The sequence below is a fragment of the Schistocerca serialis genome, chromosome 2, assembly GCF_023864345.2.
Source record: "Schistocerca serialis cubense isolate TAMUIC-IGC-003099 chromosome 2, iqSchSeri2.2, whole genome shotgun sequence".
In the NCBI taxonomy this organism is placed as follows: Eukaryota; Metazoa; Arthropoda; class Insecta; order Orthoptera; family Acrididae; genus Schistocerca; species Schistocerca serialis.
In genome coordinates this window covers 624,908,459-624,930,369 of record NC_064639.1, presented here as the reverse complement: position 1 = coordinate 624,930,369, position 21,911 = coordinate 624,908,459, and the positions used below count along the sequence as shown (strand labels likewise).

General features: G+C 39.3%; 1 protein-coding gene across 2 annotated transcripts in view; it reads right to left on the bottom strand.

Annotated features, from left to right (window-relative positions):
• Positions 1-10,234: 10,234 nt before the first annotated feature.
• LOC126457686 (uncharacterized) overlaps positions 10,235-21,911 on the bottom strand; it is a 412,004-nt gene continuing 400,327 nt past the window's right edge. For both annotated transcript variants that reach the window (XM_050094192.1, XM_050094193.1), the window contains one exon: positions 10,235-11,457. In XM_050094192.1, the coding sequence (XP_049950149.1) occupies positions 11,409-11,457 (49 nt within the window). In that variant the 3' untranslated portion in view covers positions 10,235-11,408. The remainder of the gene's footprint in view (positions 11,458-21,911) is intronic.

The following is a 21,911-nucleotide window of genomic DNA, read 5'->3' as shown; positions in this document are numbered from 1 at the left end:
ATTTGTGGCTGTATGGACGACAGAGTGCGACAAGTACTTCAGTTACTGGGTGCATACAGACCATGTAGTTTGCGAGAGTTAGCAAACCTAAGGTGTTACTCTCTAACAACATCACAGTATTTATGAGTGACAAGTGGAGAGAGTTTCTCCAGAACAGTGGAATTAGATATTGCTTCTGAGGTACCACCCCGAAGGAAATCCTATGGAAATATGCTTTGTGGGCTGCAGCGGTTCATACATACAAATGTGGCATGGGACAATGTATGGACTAGACGGCCAAACAACCTACAGCTCCTGAAATCGGTAATGAGTGATCTGCCTAACACATACATTAGATAGAGACCCCATGAGTTGGATTATAGCGACCCACAGGACAATGAATGATGACATCCAATTTGCAAGATAGTGTGAGATAGACTACCTGAAGCTGATAAAGCTCAACCAACGTTAATAAATTAAACCCCCAGAGAAAGCGAGAAGAAATCTTACCCTGAAAAGAAAGCCACTCAGATTCAAGATGGTGTCTTAGTTCTGGTTCATAACCACCTTAAGAATTTCCTTATCGCACAAAAATATAAAGAAGTGGGAATTGTTATGGTTGTTGTTGTTGTTGTTGTTGTGGTCTTCAGTTCTGAGACTGGTTTGGTGCAGCTCTCCATGCTACTCTATCCTGTGCAAGCTGCTTCATCTACCAGTACGTGCTGCAGCCTACATCCTTCTGAATCTGCTTAGTGTAATCATCTCTTGGTCTCCCTCTACGATTTTTACCCTCCACGCTGCCTTCCAGTACTAAATTGGTGATCACTTGATGCCTCAGAACACATCCTACCAACCGATTCCTTCTTCTAGTCAAGTTGTGCCACAAACTCCTCTTCTCCCCAATTATGTTCAATACCTCCTCACTAGTTATGTGATCTACACATCTAATCTTCAGCATTCTTCTATAGCACCACATATCGAAGGCTTCTATTCTCTTCTTGTCTAAACTGTTTATCGTCCACGTTTCACTTCCATACATGGCTACACTCCATACAAATACTTTCAGAAACGACTTCCTGACACTTAAATCTATACTCGATGTTAACAAATTTCTCTTCTTCAGAAACGCATTCCTTGCCATTACCAGTCTACATTTTATGTCCTGTCTACTTCGACCATCATCAGTTATTTTGCTCCCCAAATAGCAAAACTTCTTTACTACTTTAAGTGTCTCATTTCCTAATCTAATACCCTCAGCATCACCAGACCTAATTCGACTACATTCCATTATCCTCGTTTTGCTTTTGTTGATTCTCATCTTATATCCTCCTTTCAAGACACTATCCATTCCGTTCAACTGCTCTTCCAAGTCCTTTGCCGTCTCTGACAGAATTACAATGTCATCGGCGAACCTAAAAGTTTTTATTTCTTCTCCATGGATTTTAATACCTACTCCGAATTTTTCTTTTGTTTCCTTTACTGCTTGCTCAATATACAGATTGAATAGCATCTGGGAGAGGCTACAACCCTGTCTCACTCCCTTCCCAACCACTGCTTCCCTTTCATGTCCCTCGACTCATATAACTGCCATCTGGTTTCTGTACAAATTGTAAATAGCCTTTCGCTCCCTGAATTTGACCTCTGCCACCTTCAGAATTTGAAAGAGAGTATTCCGGTCAACATTGTCTAAAGCCTTCTGTAAATCTACAAATGCTAGAAACGTAGGTTTGCCTTTTCTTAATCTAGCTTCTAAGATAAGCCGTAGGGTCAGTATTGCCTCACGTATTCCAACATTTCTACGGAATCCAAACTGATCTTCCCCGAGGTCGGCTTCTACCAGATTTTCCATTCGTCTGTAAAGAATTCGCGTTAGTATTTTGCAGCCATGACTTATTAAACTGATAGTTCGGTAATTTTCACATCTGTCAACATCTGCTTTCTTTGAGATGGGAATTATTATATTCTTCTTGAAGTCTGAGGGTATTTCGCCTGTCTCATACATTTTGCTCACCAGATGGTTAAGTTTTGTCAGGACTGGCTCTCCCAAGGCTGTCAGTAGTTCTAGTGGAATGTTGTCTACTCCCAGGGCCTTGTTTCGACTTAGGTCCTTCAGTGCTCTGTCAAACTCTTCACGCAGTATCATATCTCCCATTTCATCCATCTACATCCTCTTCCATTTCCATAATATTGCCCTCAAGTACATCACCCTTGTATAGACCCTCTATATACTCCTTCTACCTTTCTGCGTTCCCTTCTTTGCTTAGAACTGGGTTTCCATCTGAGCTCTTGATATCCATACAAGTGGTTCTCTTTCCTCCAAAGATCTCTTTAATTTTCCTGTAGGCAATATCTACATCCTTACATTTGTCCTCTAGCCATCCCTGCTTAGTCATTTTGCTCTTCCTGTCGATCTCATTTTTGAGACGTTTGTATTCCTTTTTGCCTGCTTCATTTACTACATTTTTGTATTTTCTCCTTTCATCAATTAAATTCAATATTTCTTCTGTTACCCAAGGATTTCTACTAGCCCTCGTCTTTTTACCTACTTGATGCTCTGCTGCTTTCACTACTTTATCCCTCAAAGCTACCTATTCATCTTCTAATGTATTTCTTTCCCCCATTCTTGTCAATTGTTCCCTTATGGTCTCCCTGAAACTCTGTACAACCTCTGGTTTAGTCAGTTTATCCAGGTCCCATATCCTTAAATTCCCACCTTTTTGCAGTTTCTTCAGTTTTAATCTACAGTTCATAACCAGTAGATCGTGGTCAGAGTCCACTTCCGCCCCTGGAAATGTCTTAAAATTTAAAACCTGGCACCTAAATCTCTGTCTTACCATTATATGATCTATCTGAAACCTGTCAGTGTTCCAGGCTTCTTCCATGTATACAACCTTCTTTTATGATTCTTAAACCAAGTGTTAATTAGTATTAAGTTATGCTCTGTGCAAAATTCTACCAGGCGACTTCTTCTTTCATTTCTTACCCCCAATCCATATTCACGTACTATGTATCCTTCTCTACATTTTCGTACTATCGAATTCCAGTCACCCATGACTATTAAACTTTCGTCTCCCTTCACTCTCTGAATAATTTATTTTATCTCGTCATACATTTCTTGAATTTATTTGTCATTTGCAGAGCTAGTTGGCATATAAACTTGTACTACTGTAGTAGGCGTGGGCTTCGTGTCTATTTTGGCCACAATAAGGAGTTCACTATGCTGTTTGTAGTGGCTTACCCGCACTCCTATTTCTTTATTCATTATTAAACTTACTCCTGCATTACCCCTATTTGCTTTTGTATTTATATCCCTGTATTCACCTGACCAACAATCTTGTTCCTCCTGCCACCGAACTTCATTAATTTACACTGTATCTATCTTTAATCTATCCATTTCCCTTTTTAAATTTTCTAACCTACCTCTCCGATTAAAGGATCTGACATTCCACGTTCCGATCCGTAGAACGCCAGTTTTCTTGCTCCTGATAACGACGTCCTCCTGAGTAGTCCCCGCCCGGAGTTCCGAATGGAGGACTATTTTACCTCCGGAATATTTTACCCAAGAGGATGCCATCATCATTTAACCATACAGTAAAGCTGCATGTCCTCGGGGAAAATTACGGCTGTAGCTTTCAGCCGTTCGCAGTAGCAGCACAGCAAGGCCGTTTCTTATGGATAACATCTTTCAAATCATATGAATCTCTACCATGGTTAACATTTACTTAGCTTTCACAGTTTAGGAAGAATTTCAGATTGATAACCTTATCAGGATATGAAAACAGTCTGTGAATAAGCAATCGTTAGGAGACAAGTCATTTCTTTCATCCGTTTATAGTTATTTGTTGTTTGGCATAGCTGTACTATTGAAATGTGTGTTAGCAATTAAGATATTTTTTGTTATGTTAGCATTAGAATCATTCATGATAATAGTTTGATATTCCACAAATTGTTTAGTTGGACTGCATATTTTATATGTAATCTGTGCATCTGTGCAGCAGATTTAGGACAGAAGTTCCATTACTTGTAATTGTAATGTGTGTGCAGTGCTTATCAACTGCATTTGTGGTCTATTTATCAGTTGTACGCTACCTTGTCTTGATTGAATGTGATAGAACCCTCTATTTTTTCTTGAAATTTTCGAAAGTGAACTCAGTGCAGCGTTTGTCCATGAGGGACCGATAACATTTTTACTATGAAAACCATGATCGGCCAGGTTCAACTTGCAAAAATGTAGCAAAATAGATAGCGTGGGACTACATATTCTCAAAGAATGGTCTATACGCCAAGAGTTATGGCCGTAAGTTAGAGTATAGTTTTGTTTGGTCATATCAGGTCAGCTTGACTTGATAAGTCCATCTTCAGTTACGTAAATGTATAACAAATTATGCTTGCATTAAGGGAGTATCTTTTCTACGGAAAACGTATGTCGGAGGCAGCATTGTTTACTTTTTTAGTCTCATTATGGCTCACAAGGACGTGCTATGTTAACTGCATAACCAGTGTAAGGAAATCAGTTGCCATGTTACTCGTATGCGCGGTTCCATTATACCACACAAGAGATGAAACTCCAATAATATGACTGAAAGTACAATTTGTTGGCTGTTTCTGCAGGCTCCTCAAACTGTATTCACTCAGACGCTATAGAATGTTGGTAGAAAAGGACTGCGAGAGGCGAGCTGTTGACTCCTATCTCTGTGGTGTAAATGAAGATAACATGGAAATGCGTTGAACTGTATGCTTTCCTGGCATGTCAAATCTCCATACAATATTAATGTTTAAGAAGTAGTATACAGACTCACTTGTTAATGAAACAGACACGCCTTGCCATATTAAAGTTAACAGCGTGAACTGCACCTTTAGGTTAGTGCATTTATTAATTGTATTTGTATTGCCATTTCTTATTCCAGCTGCGGTAGACAGGTTTAAGTGTATTCGCAGAGCTCATTGAAACTATTACTTTTGTGACGACTGAAATAGTAATGATTATTGTACAGTATGATGGATGTACATCACAATCAGCCAAATCTGATAAAGTAGATTCACTCTCCTGTTGATAACGCCCTCTGCCACTCCGTGTTGGCGTATTCAAGATATCTTGCGTACCTGATGCCCAACCTGTACTGCAAACCACGTATACAGATGATGTTACGATGCCGCCCTGCTGTGGGTTTTAAGGATGATTTCCACCGCTACTGGGGTACTGCCAAGATGATGATACGATACCAGATGCCACTCTGCTGAGGGTTTTAAGGAGGGTTTCCCACAGCTACCAGGGTACTACAGGGATGAAGAAGAACTTGTCCCTCCATAAAAAGCCACTATAGCACTAAATTACCTGGAATCATGAAAACAAAAGTTCACTATTGTCAAAATTCTGTAAAAACCAATGTGTGATATTTATACAAATCATAAGTTGTAACCAATATACTGAGAGCAGTTGTAACCGATACTCAAGCAAAGCAAAGCTTGTAACCACAATACTGAAAATCACTATAATGTAATGTCTTTTCAATCCAGCATGCACTGTAGGGGAAATATGAATGTATGTAAATATGATCCTATCTTTCAATATATTCGTGTAACATATATATTGCTCTATGTATTGTTTTGAAAAATCTTACTACTAACAAATAATGTGCTAACCCAAAACTAACTTTATGCCATCGTATTCGGTGACATGTATTGAAAAATATTTCAGCTGATGTGTAACGAAAATCTTAACGAAGCTACAAGAAAGTGATGACTTAATGTATAGAAAAAAAATTTGAAAAGGTACGATGTAAGCTTTCAGTGTAAATATTTGTCTTTGGTGTCCGTTTTCTTTTCTTAGAGGTGAAAATATAATTCACTTGTACATGTGCAAACTGTTGTTTCGAAAGCTTATACTTTACAATCAGAAGACTGATCAGTAATTGTCGTCAACTGAAAAACTTTAAGCTGTGGACAGGATATCATGAAACGTAGAAACACAGCATCTGTGATTGTGTGCAACGTATGTATAAACTTTCACAGTAAATCTTTGTCAGCCCAGATTACCAGTTCACTATCTTTGTCGGAACAATGTAAATAATTTCGGTTTATGAAACTTCAGTTTAAACGTAGGTTGAAATGATCCCTAACTGTATAATTTCAACCTATCTTCGGGGCAATGTAGTAGCACTGTTTCATTTTTACGCCTCCAGCATAGCAAGTTGATTTCACTTCGACATAATTTGAACATGTTGTTTTCCGTGACCTGTTGTAAGGCAATGATATATTTTTTACTCTTTGGACGTTCAATTTCTTTTTCTTTATGGAGACGACGATAGTGCCAGAGAATTCAGTTCTCGCTCATGGACTCATTAAATTACAAGTACTGTCGAGCTCCGTCATAGGTGAATAGCTGCCATTTAGAAGACTTACTTATCTTAATAATACTACAAAAAATTTCAAAGTAAATCTTATTTAATAAAGTATATGAGTATAAGTTCGGGACTCCGATAGATCAGGTGGTCGAATAAAAGCAGAGGTAAAGGAAGTTTCTTTGTGTTTTTTCTCTGTGTGAACTAATCAGCCCTCAGTTTTGTGTTCCCAGGTTTCTCTCCATACAAAGAAGCTACACAGCAAAGAATCAATGTAAACCAGGAAAAATCATCACTGAATTTTCATATAATTTATTTCACGTCTTTTTTTAAATGTGAAACCATGGAATATTAGCATGTCATTAACATTTTCAGACCCTGTGACTACAGTTCTGTACATTACTTTTTATTGTATATTAGCTGCAACAGAAGTATTTTTCCCAGTAGAAACCTGAGGTACACATGTGTGAAGGTTCAACCTTTTCATCATGAGCAAGTGCTAAGAACTATTGGGCATCATTATGAAAACTTCAGCAAGTCACTATAGCAGTGTGTGGCACGTCGTGAAAACCAGAATACACGAATGTGGTTCTTTCGCTATATTCCACAGTGCAGCTGAATATTGTTTTTGTTATTTCCATAGTAATTATTGAATGATAATTTTACTATTTATTACAGTAGATAATATTTCATAATTAGCTATTTTAGTCCATAAAATGAAGTCAAGTGTACGAAGTATGTTTTGGAAAAGGGTGATTATTTTGGTATAAATCTTGTATCTAAAATCAGCTAAGAGCATTTTCCGTCGTTCAGAAAGAAATCAGGTCTGAAAGGATTAAAAGAAATTAATAAGCAAAATAAGAGTTGTGTAATACGATAAAGATTAGTGCGGTCCCGTAACTTTACCGTTACCTTGTTTAAACTTGCATTATCCCTTTATCTAAATAATTAACTGAGTTATTCGTACATTTTTCGTCAATATACGCACGAAAGTCAGCCTCCTTTGTTTAGCGTCCCTGCCTAGAAACAAAATACAAATATAACACCCTCTTACAACATCAGTTACAAGACATTCCAATTGCTTACTGTTTTGTCTGTGTTATCAAAAACTCATTTGATAGTTGTAATGAATAGTTCTTATTCGTTGCTTTAAATGTTTTGATGGTGTTTAAAAATCATTTTGTTCTGTAGCACATGCGTGTTATTTTTCACACAGTAGAACGAAATAAAAATTTTGAGTCTTGTTTAACTGTGCTTATATTTTGTATAAATTAAAATCTATTTTACGCACCTTTTTATTTAAGACACAATCATAGAATATAATAATAATTCCTTTCAGTCACATGATGGCCATTATATAGCTCCAAACAGTAATGATAGTAATGATTTTCGGCAAAAGTCTATAACAAAAAGAAGTGAATATTGCATTTCACTTTTCCTCTAAAAGTTATTTTATTGTAAACACTATGTATAACTGTATATTTAATTTATGATAGCCACATTTTCCTGTCTGTCAAATGTTAGATTTTTTGCTATAAAAACGTATGTTACGTGTAACTGTCACAATTTTGTACTTGCTGATAATGGAATGGGTGGCTGATAAAAAGTTTAATAATGATTTGTTTAAATAATGGTTTTTCTAGATGTATTTATAATGTGACAGGTATCTTCTGGTATTTCCAGTATTGATGTTTTCTTCCATAAGCTAATGGTGAGGAAAAGTGATTAACTGGTGGAGCTAATTTATTCACATTATTGTTATACAAATTTCTGAAGAGTAGAGAATTTGCCAGACAGCTATTTTGAAATAGTTCAAAGTGCTCAATTCTCAAAATGTGCTAGTCACAGTGGATTTACTGCTGTGTGTTAATATGGTGTAAGACTCCTTATTCTATTCTTCGGAGGTCTGATCTGCAAAATTCGCACCTAATTGTGTGGACGCCGAAATCCTTCTGTAACAGTGTATGCTATTGACCATTATCAGCTTTTCTGTTGAGTAAAATCTTGCTAATGAACAGTTTCCTCAGAAAATACGAGCTGTACGTGGACAAAAGAGCACTTTCACCATAAAAATTTGTGAAGCCAACTATATGAGAACTTAACTCTTCGCATTCTGAGTTACACCCTAATTTCTATTGTGAATGAATTTTTTTTTGGTCACGTCTGTATAATATACATGAATAAAAACTTTCTCCCACGGAATTTCTTTAAGAGCTCTGTGTTACAAATTTTACTTTAAAAGTACAGAGTGTCCATAAAGTCCTTTTACAACTTCAAAATTTTGTTGCAGTGGTAGTTGTTGAATTATTGTAACAAGTTTTTTTAAATTGTAATCACTATTTACTAAAGTTTATATATATATATATATATATATATATATATTATAATTTTGTGTTTCAGATACTCTGATGATGGAAGGAACTGAACCTCTATAAAATGGCAACTCCTCAAGAGAAGGCACAATGTGTATCCTGGTTTATTGAGACAAAGTCGGATGTTCAGATTCAACGAAACTTCAGAACGAAGTATGGAAGAGATCCACCATCGACCCCTTCAATCCGTGAATGTCACAAAAAATTATGGAGACAGGGACAGTGATGGATAAAGAGAGGGGCGAGCGACCAAGAACATCCGAAGAAAACATCGATCTCGTTTTAAATGTTTTCGCTGTTTCACCTACGAAGTCCATCCGCTCTGCTGCCAGACAGTTGCAACTACCACGATCAACTGTGCATAAGGTTCTCCACAAGAACTTGCTGTTGTGCGCTTACAAAGTGCCACTGTTACAGATACGTGAGCCAAATGACAAGCCAAAACGGACAGAGTTTGCACTCAACATGCTGGAACTCCTTTCGGAGGATGAAACATTTCTCAAGCGAGTTTGTTTCAGGGACGAGGCCACTTTTCATGTTTCTGGGACATTAAACAGACACAATGTGAGAATATGGGGCTCTGAACACCCCCACGTTACTAGGGAGCTTCATCGGGATAGTCCAAAAGTGAATGTGTGGTGTGGAATCATGTGAAACCGAATAATTGGTCCATTTGTCTTCAGTGAGTCAACAATTATTGCAAATGTTTACCTGGACACTCTGACCGAATATGTAGCACCACAACTGATTGACCTACAACCAACTATCATTTTCCAGCAAGATGGTACACCACCACATTGGGGACTGCTTGTTCGTCGGTTCCTCAATGAAACATTTCCAGGCAGATGGATTGGGAGGGATGGGCCAATTCCTTGGCCACCGCGTTCGCCAGATATCACGCCCTTGGACTTTTTTTAATGGAGGTATGTAAAAGATATCTTGTATCAAACACAGATACAGGACATTGCTGACTTGAAGCAAAGGATTCGTAATGCCATTGCCACCATTGATGACGCTATGCTACGGCGAACATGGCAAGAAATCGAGTACCGTCTCGATGTGCTTCGTGCAACTAAAGGCGCCCATATAGAGATCTATTAAGCGCTATCAAAAACACTTTTATAAACACTGATAATAATAAAAGAAATGTTGTTAAAATTTTTCAACAACTGCCGTTGTAAAAAATTTTGAAGTTGTAAAGGGACTTTATGGACACCCTGTACATTTTACTATGTTGCTACTCGTAATAGTATTGAGGTATATTGTGCTGCTTCTCGTAATAGCATTGAGGTAATGTGTCATTTTGTACGTGTGATAGAAGAAGAATCGAAATTTCCATGTTGAGAGGCACATCAAAATGTATTTTGTTCTCGTATTCCTAACTCACTCATGTTTCATTCTAGTGTTTCTGTAGCCTAATCAATGAAAACTTATACAAGTATCTCAAAATATTAAAAACCAGGAATAGACTTAAACAGAAACTGCGGTGTTTGATTAGGATTTCAGTAAAAGGGAGACGTCATGTAACATTTATTTATTTATTTATGCTTTCTGTTTTAAATTACAGACATCGATTCGAATCTACCTAAACATATACAGATTTTCAGCAAGTATTCTTGCAACGTCACACAAAACTACTTCGATACAGGTTATAATGGGCCTATACTCTTTCTTCTAAAAGTTGATCCAGGTGACGGAAAAACTTGGTACTAAATATAAAATTAATTAAGTTATATAATTTCTTAGATGTCTGACTGACTGATTTGCTTATTGTCATTTATATTCACATCATCTTTACAATACTGTCACAAATTTTCTGAAATGAAGTATCATGGATTATTGTCATAAATAACACTGAGTAGATTACGTGTATGCAAGCACATGAAGGAGCTAAAACATAATAGATACACTTAAAAAATGCATGGCATCTTTTTATGTTTACATATATGAACTATGCAAGAAAATAAAACGATGGAGTTCCCATTTATAATCAAAATCAGAGTGCTTTTGTGATCAGTATTAGGCTCTGAAGTTGACTTAACATAAATATTATGTAGGAGAAGTGAGGAACATATGTTTAGCATATTTAGAAAGCCTGTGTACATGGTACAGTTCAGGACTTAACTACCGTTTTGGCCCCATGATAGTGGGAGTAAACAAACTTTTCAGCATGTGAATGTAGTTAGAATTTTTTCACCTTCTGTTCTGTTTTAAGGACTACAACATTAATTTAAAGAAAATACTTTCAAGTATGGTGTTCTATCATTACACATTTGTTTCTCTGCGAGAAATTTCTTTTCACAAGGATTGATTACATTTCCAGAATTTAATGTCATAGCACAGCAGTTTATCAGAGAATTCTGTATATACACTTACGTAAATTTTACAGACAGTTTCTACAGGAAGTTATACACATATTTTAGGTATAGTATCTCGACTGCAATACTTTTATTTGAGATACAAGTGAAACTTTTCTACAGAATAATTTACGTATAGATGTTATTCTTAAATGCACAACAAGTAACTATTCCTGTTTGTCATTAAATTTGCGCGTCGACGTTGACAGAGTTGAAGTGCAGAGAGCGAACAGCGTTGGGAGGAACATGGATCAGCTACGCCATGTATCTCGTGGGTAGGGTTAAGCGTGGCGGGTTGCAGCAAGCCTCAGATGAGGCGCGCCTGCGGCGGCGCGCGCGTCCCCGGCCGCTCTCCGTCTCTAGGCCTGCTGGAGCTCTGCCGGCCACGGCCCATCTGCGGGATGCGACCTGCGGAACACCACAGCACCACACTGGACAACACCGTCACTGGCACACTCAAATTTCATCCTCCTCACGTAAAAACAAGTTTTGGAATTGTCCTCCAGTGTGAAGACGACAGGGACCTGACAACAGGGCCCTGACATGGCTATCAAATTTTATTAATGTGAAATTCAACAGAATGCACGTTACAGACGCGAGGAAGGTACGTCATCGATACACAGTACACTTAATGAGCAGTAAGTAGTTCAGGTGAGCAAATATAATGGTGTCAACACGAAATGCGGACAGGGATGCGCCCACGGTCTCAGCAGGAAGGTCAGTGCACTGTGGTAACATGTCTCTAGATCAGTGGTTCCTAACAGGTGGTCCGCGGACCCCTAGGGGTCCGCGAACTACGCCAGAGGGGTCCGCAAGATGCTATTAGAATAAAAATATATTAAATATATTTCATATGATAACAGATTTTTTGTTTTGGCCGCTTCCAGTATGAGCAGAGCTTTAGCGAACGCAAACTTCTGCGTCTAGCGTCTTCCTAGAGCCAACTGACACTAGTACACTCTAGCGCAAAACTAGAATTAGATAGAGGCAAATAGTTCTGCTGGATGCCACCAGAATCGGCTCGACATGTGGTCGGATTTCAGAGGAAAATTTTCAAATTCGGAACCTAATATTTCAGAAATAATGGACTCAAAGGTCAGATTGAACTCATCTCATTAAGAACTGAAAATTAAAACTAACTGTATACTGATGGAGTACTCTGTTACAACTGTATTTTTTTCAAATAAATAATACCTTGTATGAAATTAGTGTTTTCTTATTTTTCACACATGTCTACTCAATGCAATCTCTAATGTAGTACACTTGAAAGACCAATACACTCAGTTTTAGTGTTTTCATGTCATTTTCAGTTCATACTCAATTTTTATTTTTTTTAAGGAGTTTGTTATACTAAACACCTAAATTTGAAGACAAAGATTTTGAGCAATAATCAAAAATTTAACAATTTCAATGATGGCTAAATTGAAAAAGTTTTAAGCTCAATATTTTTTCAGTAATGAATATGACAATTTTTTTTCTAACAAGGGATCCTCCCCATCGCATCTCCCTCAGATTTAGTTATAAGTTGGCACAGTGGATAGGCCTTGAAAAACTGTACACAGATAAATCGAGAAAACAGGAAGAAATTATGTGGAACTAAGAAAAAAATAAACAAAATATACAAACTGAGTAGTCCATGGGCACGATAAGCAACTTCGAGGATAAAATAAGCTCAGGAAAGCCGTGGTCCCGTGGTTAGCGTGAGCAGCTGCGGAACAGGAGGTTGTTGGTTCAAATCTTCCCTGGAGCGAAAATTTTCATTTTTTTTTTTTCAGACAATTATCAAAGTTCAGGCACTCACATATTATCAACTTCGCTCTCCAAAATTCCAGGACATGTTCAGATTTACTTGGACATATGCAGGATTTGACTGTCTACACACGGAAAAATTTGAAAACGTTAAAAACATATGTTTTGACAGAGCACAGGGAAAACTGTGCGACTGTGAAACCGTTGCATCCATTTGTTGCAGTTTTATGTGACAAACTCTTACGTTTTCATCACTTTTTTGGGAGTGATTATCACATCCACAAGAAAACCTATATCGGGCAAGGTAGAAGAATCTTTTTACCCACTCGTCAAGTGTACAAGTTAGGTGGGTTGACAACATATTCCTGTCATGTGACGCACATGCTGTCACCAGTGTCGTATAGAATATATCAGACGTGTTTTTCTGTGGAGGAATCGGTTGACCTATGACCTTGCGATTAAATGTTTTCGGTTCCCATTGGAGAGGCACGTCCTTTCGTCTTCTAATAGCAACGTTTTGCGGTGCGGTCGCAAAACACAGACACTAAACTTATTACAGTGAACAGAGACGTCAATGAACGAACAGAAAGATCATAACTTTGCGGAAATAAAGAAAGTAAACTTTTCACTCGACGGAAGACTTGAACCAAGGACCTCTCGTTCCGCAGCTGCTCACGCTAACCGCAGGACCACGGCGCTCGTGAGCTGACGCTGTCCTTGATGTTGCCTATCTTGCGCATGGACTACTCAGTTTGTATATTTTGCTTATTTTTTTCATAGTTCCACACAACTTCTTCCTGTTTTCTCGATTGATCTGTGTTCAGTTTTTCAAGGCCTATCCACTGTCCCAACTTATAACTAAATCTGAGGAGGGTGCGATGGGGAGGTTCCCTTGTAAGTACCAAAAATAGAAAACTTATAAAAAGACTCTTAATTTGGTTTTTTTTAGGTACTTGATATTGTGATAAGACAAGGTACCAATCCATGCTCGATGAGGGGGTCCTCGAGAAAATTTTGTTGGGAACCCCTGCTCTAGATAACAGCAGAACGGACGGCATATGAAGCACAGAAGTGGAAGTTACGTGGTAAGACACCCTGCGAACACGGAAATAATACTCGCTGGTGTGCTATAAACACACACCAAGAAAATTAAAAAAAACACTTACCACGAAGCAATTATCCGAATGGGACAGAAATCGGTAGATATGAAGTACATGTACAGAAGAACAAATGATTATAGTTTCAGAAAAAATTGGATGCTTTATTCAAGAGAAAGAGCTTCACGAATTGAGTGAGTCAATAACACGCTGTGGCCCTCACGCAAGCAATGATGCGGCTTGGCTTTGACTGACAGACATGTTATATGTTCTCCTGCGGGATATTGTGCCACGTTCTGTCCAATTGTTGTGTTAGATCGTCGAACTCCCGAGCTGGTTGGGGAGCCATGCGGATAATGCTTCAAACATTCTCAAGAGGGGACGGATACGGTGACTTTCTGTGCAAGGTAGGGTTTAGCAAGCATGAAGAAAATCAGTAGAAACTTATAGTGTGCGGGAGGGCATTATCTTGTTGAAATGTAAGCCAAGATTGGCTTGCCATGAAGGGCAACAAAAATGATCTGGAATCTCATTTGGCTGGAGGAGAATTGTCTTTAGTGATGCGTCTCACTTCGAACTGAGTCCCAAAGATCAGCGAAGACGTGTCTGGAGACAGCACCAGCGGTGGGATACCATCCTCACTGTCGCTCGCCATACGGCCCGACTTCAGGAGTGAGGGCTTAGGGCGTCATTCGCTTTCCTAGCAGGTCCCCTTTGGATGTCATCCGCGGCACCCTTACAGCACAGCAGTATTCGAGGATATTCTACGCCCCGTTTTGTTGCTCTTGCTGCTACTCGTCTTCGTGCTAGCCAAACCTTACTTTGCCCAGCAAGGTCGTCGGATTCCTCCCCAGCTGAGAACGTTAGGAGAATTATGAGCAGGGCACTCTAACCATCTCGGGATTACGACAATCTAACGTGGCAGTAGGACAGAATTTGGCACGATGTTCCACATGAGGACATCCAACAACTCTGTCAATCAAGGCCAAACCGAATAACTGCTTGCATAAGAGCCAGATCTGGACCAACGCGTTGTTGATTTTCTCACTTTACGAAGCTCTTTCTCTTGAATAAATCATCCGATTTTACTGAAATTGTAATCATTTTTATGTCTGTACACGTACATAATTCCTGTGGATTTCCGTCTCATTCGGACAATTCCTTCGTGGGGCGTCGCTTTTTTTGTTGTAGATTGTAGGAGCAGTAGTATGGTATCCATCACATTGCAGAAGCAGTCAGAGTTGGAATCATCGACATACCTCCGTGCCGTAAGGGTACCGCGTACGACAATCAAAGGGGTCCCGCTAAGCAATAAAATAGCATCCCAGACAGTCATCCCTGGTTGTTGGACCGCCTGACGGGCGACATATTCCAAGCGCAGCAGTGAAGCTTCGACGTTACAGTACTGACTAGTATATGACAGTAAGTAATCTGCGAGAAAGATTATATTCCACTTCGGTGAGCAGCTAATTCGCGTGAGAATAGATAACAGAAGAGCAATCTGCTCTTCTCTCTACTAGTGACATGATTGTGCTTGAGAGGAATAGTCAGTACTGAGGGATGTAACAAGAACGATCATTTGAAGCAAGAAAAGAAAAGGAAAAAAAAAAAAAAACTGCATGTGGATATGTGCCCTAACCCTCTGGTTTCAGAGACAGAACCCTTTTACTGTACATGGAATATTCAATAAATCGTCAGGTTAACACATGTGCGCATCTACAACAATTAGCAAATATTACAACGTGAGTTATAGTTAAAGGATCATTGAAAAATACGTATTTTAACTCTTTTACCTCTAAGCATTATCGTACAGGTCACATCACAGCTATTATACGGTTCACAATAAATGTTAAAATATCCCTCCGTCAAGTTAAATGCATTTGTGCTCTCTTGAGGGAAGATGCTGTGTTTCTTGTCTGAGAGCCTCTTCACATTTCCTAATGAGGACGGCAGTGTCCATAATGCTACCAAGCTGCTCTTCTCGCGGATTCACCTTTCGATTTTGCACCTCAGATCGCATCCAAGCCTATAAACTAAACTCTAATGGCGTAAGTTGTAGTGGTCTTAGTAACCAGTTGACTGTAGTATCACGACCAGTCCATGATTGGGATAAGTACGCCTGAGATGTTTCCTCACACGACTGATAAAATGTGAAAGGGATGCATGATTTTGGAAGTACATTGCAGTCCCCGTAGCCAAAGGAATGTCCTCAGGGTGTTTAGCAAACAAATTTTCAAAAAACTGAAGTAATACTGTCCCGTCATTCGATCTTCTAAAATGGCTGGAGCTATACACATATTACTTGTGGTGTCACCGCCAGACACCACACTTGCTAGGTGGTAGCCTTTAAATCGGCCGCGGTCCATTAGTATACGCCGGACCCGCGTGTCGCCACTGTCAGTGATAGCAGGCCGAGCGCCACCACACGGCAGGTCTAGAGAGACTTACTAGCACTCGCCCCAGTTGTACAGCCGACTTTGCTAGCGAAGCTACACTGACCGATACGCTCTCATTTGCCGAGACGATAGTTAGCATAGCCTTCAGCTACGTCATTTGCTACGACCTAGCAAGGCGCCATAGCAGTTGATAATTAATATTATGAAGCATGTACCGTAACGAGAGATGTTCTACAATTGTGGATTAAAGTTAAGTATTACATAATCTACGTACTTTATTTGCAATTCTCAAGATATTGTCCTGTTCAAGACCTCACGCCAGTCAGCGTGTAATTAAACGCGTGCATTTCGGCCTCCTCTAGAAAAACAGTGTTGGCTCTTCTGCCAACACTACATTACTAATGATGCCGCACCAAACTTTGATCGAAAAACGAACTTGTAAATTGGTTTCTGTTGTCGCGTGTGGATCCTACGACCACAGATGATTATTACCCTTTTCTTGATTCCAGTCCATGTAAACGTGGCTCCATGAGTGAATAGAATTAATGGGAACAAATGATGATTGTCATTTAACCTGTCACAAATTCAAGCCGTGTGGCAGCGTCAACTGTTACGTCTACCACAGACGGCCCCTGCCAGGCACACTACACTCAAGATCCCCTGTGTACCATATAACATACACAAGCACTTGCAGGTGCAACCAAGAGGAAAACAATTCTTCCAAACAAACAGAACTTGCTAGAGACTAATGCGAATCCCGTGCGGTTCTGTGCGCTACAGTGTGGAACCGAGCGACCGCTACGCTCGCAGGTTCGAATCCTGCCTCAGGCATGGATGTGTGTGATGTCCTTAGGTTAGTTACGTTTAAGTAGTTCTAAGTTCTAGGGGACTGATGACCTCAGATGTTAAGTCCCATAGTGCTCAGAGCCATTTGAACCTTTTTTTTTTTTTTTTTTTTTTTTGCTCGACAGTGTGTCCACATTGTCCATTGTCTCTGGATCCGCTTGAATTTGCGAGCGCAACGGTCTGATTGGCTGACTTTAATGTCAATTAACTCGGAAACGGCGAACCTTTTTCTGCAGAGGTCGCCTCACAGACACAGGGAAAGTTGGAGTACTCCGCCGACCTCCGCCGGCTTTATAAGGCCAGCGCAGCAGCAGTACAACCAGTTCCTCGCCGAGCTAGGACCAGCTCCGACGGACCTCACCGACGATCTTAATGAATAGTTATTTGTTTTCTTTGTGTGTATATAGTGATATTTCGAGAAGTGTAGTTCAGTTTCAATAAACGACATTACACTGAGTGTTCTCCAATTCTGAGTATTCTTCATCAACAATATGAAGATAGTGTGTGTGGAATGGGTACAAGTTTTCAGCATGTAATGTACGCCATAGCCGGCTCGGAAACGGCGCACCGCATCGAATGTTTATCTTAATAATTATTTATCAGCACCAGTTACTCTGCAACACCCACAGAAGCTTTTCACACATTTTCAGACCACCCTGTAGAGAGTCTTTGGAAGAGAAAAACTGCAGGGCAACTTCTGTGGATAACCAACTACAATAACTTAAATAAGAAATTTTATCTCGGATGATACAGGAACGAAGTCAACAGGGAATAGATTTTGAATTGCCGGTCGTCGAGCAGATGCGCAAAACTATAGACCTATATCTCTGACGTCGATCTGTTGTAGAATTTTAGAACAGGTTTTTTGCTCGAATATCATGTCGTTTTTGGAAACCCAGAATCTACTATGTAGGAATCAACATGGATTCCGGAAACAGCGATCGTGTGAGACCCAACTCGCTTTATTTGTTCATGAGACCCAGAAAATATTAGATACAGGCTCCCAGGTAGATGCTATTTTTCTTGACTTCCAGAAGGCGTTCGATACAGTTCCACACTGTCGCCTGATAAACAAAGTAAGAGCCTATGGAATATCAGACCAGCTGTGTGGCTGGATTGAAGAGTTTTTAGCAAACAGAACACAGCATGTTGTTATCAATGGAGAGACGTCTACAGACGTTAAAGTAACCTCTGGCGTGCCACAGGGGAGTGTTATGGGACCATTGCTTTTCACAATATATATAAATGACCTAGTAGATAGTGTCGGAAGTTCCATGCGGCTTTTCGCGGATGATGCTGTAGTATACAGAGAAGTTGCAGCATTAGAAAATTGTAGCGAAATGCAGGAAGATCTGCGGCGGATAGGCACTTGGTGCAGGGAGTGGCAACTGACCCTTAACATAGACAAATGTAATGTATTGCGAATACATAGAAAGAAGGATCCTTTATTGTATGATTATATGATAGCGGAACAAACACTGGTAGCAGTTACTTCTGTAAAATATCTGGGAGTATGCGTGCGGAACGATTTGAAGTGGAATGATCATATAAAATTAATTGTTGGTAAGGCGTGTACCAGGTTGAGATTCATTGGGACAGTGCTTAGAAAATGTAGTCCATCAACAAAGGAGGTGGCTTACAAAACACTCGTTCGACCTATACTTGAGTATTGCTCATCAGTGTGGGATCCGTACCAGATCGGTTTGACGGAGGAGATAGAGAAGATCCAAAGAAGAGCGGCGCGTTTCGTCAAAGGGTTATTTGGTAACCGTGATAGCGTTACGGAGATGTTTAATAAACTCAAGTGGCAGACTCTGCAAGAGAGGCGCTCTGCATCGCGGTGTAGCTTGCTCGCCAGGTTTCGAGAGGGTGCGTTTCTGGATGAGGTATCGAATATATTGCTTCCCCCTACTTATACCTCCCGAGGAGATCACGAATGTAAAATTAGAGAGATTAGAGCGCGCACGGAGGCTTTCAGACAGTCGTTCTTCCCGCGAACCATACGCGACTGGAACAGAAAAGGGAGGTAATGACAGTGGCACGTAAAGTGCCCTCCGCCACACACCGTTGGGTGGCTTGCGGAGTGTAAATGTAGATGTAGATGTAGATGTACACCCCGAACGGAGCATCACAATGTTATTCAGTGCTGTAAACGCTGAATAAGAATAAAACAAAGGAATTGCACATACGACTTCAAGCATCACGGGGCTAAGCAAGGGTCAATACTTCAACGGATTGCTGAAGTTATTACCTCATACAAAGACAGTATTACGAGGAAGAGCTCCTAACACTTCAATCTGTAATAGACGAGTTCTATAGAAGGTATCTGTTATAGGAAATACATCGGTATTTTCCCCTCTAACATATGTACTCCTTTTTATTCTTTAGGTTTAACAGGACGTTCCGTTTGCATGCCATCGTCGACAGTGAGTCTTGATAATATTTAATGGTACTTTTGAAAAGGTAAACCTAAGTTTGAATCATTTCTGTATGATGTCGACAGGAAAATGGGCCTACTCTTTGGTAAGCGAAAATGAATGAGAATCGGCTTCATTATCTTTGAGTGCATGTTCCTACAGTAACAACGGCCCTGTGTGCACCTCTTTATCTGTGGCATTCGAAAATATGCATGTAGCGCCAGTACAGATATCGCATTTTACGAAGATAGTTCATATACAGGTGCTGAATCTTTGATTATTAGTTATGAAGTTTCAAAATGTCATTAAATTATAAGTGGCTGATGGTAGTTACGAGCACTACCATCCACTGGCTCTTCAGTTGTCGTTGTGTATTTATCATAAAGCTTTGTCATGACGGATCTTGCTTACTGATAGCTTATGTAAGTCGTATGCAGTCCAACACTACTGTTTACAGAATAAAAGAATATAAATAAACCACAAGTAGGCGTAGGAACGGAGACTGTATTGTAAGGTTTTCATTTTTATAGTTCATGGTCCGATGTAAATATATTGATCAGCTTCTTGACTGCGATACTGCAGAGCCTGTGTTGCTCAGGAGTACGATGAAATGTTCCTTCGAGCATGCATGTGGTTTCGAGTCCCCGTCCGGCACAAAAGTTTCTTTGTTTTCATTCCATTATGCAGCTGATTGTTGTCTATATTCACAACTGCTAATACATTGCGTGTAGCTTCTTGACTGTGCAGTACCAATTCTCAAATACTCATGAAAATCTCGAAGAAGAATTAACCATGAGTCTCGAAGAAATTATTGAAGAAGTAATTGAAACCTTAACCAACAGTAAAGGTAGAGAAGAAGAAATGAGCTAAATCAACCTTTGAAGGAGAGTGGAAGATAGCCTTAATACATCCTTGACAAAAGAAAGCCAATAAACGGGACGTTAACAGTTACAGAGGAGTTTCTTAACTATCACTTGCACATAAGACTTTATGTAGGATTCTAGTAGACAGAATAGAAACAACACTGGGCAGTCATTCGGGTGAATGCTAAGATAGTTTCAGGAAGAGCAGACCATGTTCTGGACAAATATTTAATCTGAAGTCAATCATTTCTCACAGACCACTGAATTCCAAATTTATTTTAGTAATGTCCGTTGATTTAAAAAAGGCCTTTGATTCTGTTGACAGAGAGAGACTAAAGGTAAAATAATCAAATTTAGTGTAGAGTCTAAATCAGCAAATCTAATTCGCGAAATACATGCAGACACGGTATCTAAAGTGAAATTTATGGGAGAAATGCCTCACTCCTTCGAAATAAACACAGGTATATGGGAACGTGACTGCCATTCCCCAATTCTTTGTAACTGTGATAAAAAAAAACAGCGATAATTTTATTTTCATCAATAAGGGCGGCAAGAAGAAAAACACTGGGATAAACAGTCATGCATTTGCAGATGATTTTGCCATACTTTCTGAGAATACGACATCTGCTGTAACACTAATCAGTCTTTTAGAAGCAGGCAGTAGGACGGTTTTAAGTATTTCTGTGGAAAAAATGTAACCAACGTTAAAAACGCGCCGAAATATCTGAAAAAATGTACTAGTCAAATAAAGACACTGAAGACTTTAAATATCCGGGAGAAATAATGTAAGAAAATGTTTTGGAAAAACTGTTATAGAAGAAAGGAGCTTATTCCCAAGAATTAGCAGCTTTCACTCAGTTAATACTAGGCAGAAATCCATCCTGCATTTGGATCGCACTTCTTTGACTCTTGTGCAGAAAGGTGTGCGGTATACTGCTGCATCTATTTTCAATAAGATATCACAAGAATTAAAAAATCTTAGCTGTAATACACGCGCTTTCAAACCTAAACTGAAGAGTGTCCTCATGCGTCACTCCTTCTACTCTGTCAAGGAGTTCCTTGAAAAATTAAGCTGATTCCTATGCTGTATTGTTGATTGTATTTATTTAAGCTTATCGCTTGTTCTTTTTGTGTTCATGAACATTACCTGTATGTTGTAATTTCGTGTACTGACACGTTCCATGACCTTGAAGATTTGCTCTTCGATTTCGTCCTACGGAACTAGACGTGTAAAATAAATAAATAAATAAAACGGAGAGGGGGTGTGTTACAACTAAAGAAATTCAGAATAAAAATGACTGCCCAAATACGCAAATATAAGACATAACAATACAGTAGTGATTCAGAATGTCTATATGTAAGTGTATGTGTAGCATATAAATTAAAAGTAGTATAAGGGTAAATCATCAGGAAAATATTACACCCACGAAAAACCGTGGAAGATTGGAAGTAACGAAGTAGCAATGAAATATTTCGAAACATAAAAAATATATC